Here is a 1,753-nt window from a genome sequence, read left to right as displayed (position 1 = left end):
TAGGCTCCTGGATGAAAAATCCATGTTTATTTGATCCATCCATCCACCCCAACCTCCTCCATACGCGGACCTTGTTGCTCTTTATACTACTAGATCACCCTACTTCGTCCGTTGCTTCGACCATAATTACTGTGGCCGTTTTTTTCAGCATTGTGGCAGCGTTGTCTTGTCATACATTCCGGTGAAAATCCAATTCCAATCGCATTATCTGGGTGTCCTAATCGGAGTTGGAGAACTCTGACATTAGTCGGACTAACATGTTTACATGCACTTCAGTTGTCCAGTTATAGTCGGATTAACCCTTGTGCCTCCCTCAAATTTTCTACCTCTAACCACCCTCGTGGACAAAAACGTCCACGCACACTAAAACTGCTATAAAATAAAAATACATCAATATTTTTTTCAGATTTTTTTTCATAAATCTCTTTAAAAAAATTTATAGCAGTTTTACTGCGCGTGGACGTTTTTGTCCACGAGGGACGGCAGATGGAGTATTTGGCATTACATAAAAAATACTAATGCATTCAAATCAATTTTGTTGCTAATCTTTGACATATCCAAGACTCTAATCACCACCAAAATGACAGCTTCCTACTATTTATTTTATGGGAAAAAAATCATTTTTTGTGTGTTTTTTTGGAAGAAATTATGGAAAATTTTGAATTTATAAACTGGCATATAAAGGGTTAAACTTTTGAAAATTATTTAATGTTTGATAGTTTTGAACAAGTCTGAAGTTGTTTAAGAGATTTATGAAAAAAAATCTGAAAAAAATATTGATGTATGGTGATTTTATAGCAGTTGTGTGCGTGCGTGGACGTTTTTGGCCACGAGGGTGGCGAGAGGGTAGTAAATGCACCAATGGAGTACAAAAGACATGTAAGGGTTAATGACAATGGATTGTCAATGAAAAATTTCACTAAATAGAAAAGTTCCTGCAAAAAGTCATGCCTCAAGCTGTAACACAGCCAAAATGGTTAACAAATGAAAAAAAAAAAGAAGAGAAAAATGTACAAAAATGCCCGAGGAAGGCACAAGGGTTAAGGCAATAATTTGTGTCATGTAAACGTACTGAATGTAAACTTACTTATGTAACCCTACAACAAAAAAAGAAAATAAATGGGTCCAGATTTGGTGAAAAGGACCTTATTAGACACAGTACCTGCGCAGTCCCAACCAAACATGTTTGTTGAGGGGGAAGGAAATGCTTCTCAGCACCTCCTCCACCTCCCTCTGCTCCTCTTCACTGTGGATGCTGAGCAGGTCCCAGTAGAAATCCCTGCAATAGAACAGGGCATCCGACCAACATAGCTTCTTCTCCACCACGACTATATCTCTGCCCTTCACCACCGCGCTGTAGGAGGGCCAAGGAGCAGCAAGCTCTGGAAAATATGACCAACAATATGTGTGTTTTGGAGATGTTGCAACAAAGACGAACAAAGAGTTTTCCTGATTCCAGTTGGCCATTTCAAAATTCTGTGTTTAAAATCAAAATATTATCATCTATTGAGAAATAGGAAAAAAAAAACATTTGTCATGACATGATGCTTTGGGTTACTTACGTCCGAACACTTCGACCTCACACATCGTCAATGGGACCCGGCCAATGAGATAGACGTAGACAAACCGACCTACCATCCCTCCACAGTCGAAGGTGCTGGTGGCTCCACTTGGAATGGACTGAATAACAGCACAGCTGAAAAAAATGACAATAAAAAAATGATGGTTCATAACAACACATTCGGTACATTGA

The 1,753-nt window shown here is 38.9% G+C and overlaps 1 protein-coding gene across 2 annotated transcripts in view; it reads right to left on the bottom strand.

Annotated features, from left to right (window-relative positions):
• Positions 1-1,043: 1,043 nt before the first annotated feature.
• The window catches only part of LOC131962849 (fucolectin-like), a 23,979-nt gene continuing 23,269 nt past the window's right edge, over positions 1,044-1,753 (bottom strand). For both annotated transcript variants that reach the window (XM_059327943.1, XM_059327942.1), the window contains exons 3-4: positions 1,563-1,696; positions 1,044-1,382 (exon numbers count right to left, since the gene is read on the bottom strand). In XM_059327943.1, coding sequence (XP_059183926.1) covers positions 1,150-1,382; positions 1,563-1,696 — 367 coding nt within the window. In that variant the 3' untranslated portion in view covers positions 1,044-1,149. The remainder of the gene's footprint in view (positions 1,383-1,562; positions 1,697-1,753) is intronic.

This window comes from Centropristis striata, chromosome 24, assembly GCF_030273125.1.
Source record: "Centropristis striata isolate RG_2023a ecotype Rhode Island chromosome 24, C.striata_1.0, whole genome shotgun sequence".
NCBI lineage: Eukaryota > Metazoa > Chordata > Actinopteri > Perciformes > Serranidae > Centropristis > Centropristis striata.
Note: the sequence above shows the minus strand (reverse complement) of the source record. Positions and strands in the feature narration are given on the sequence as shown.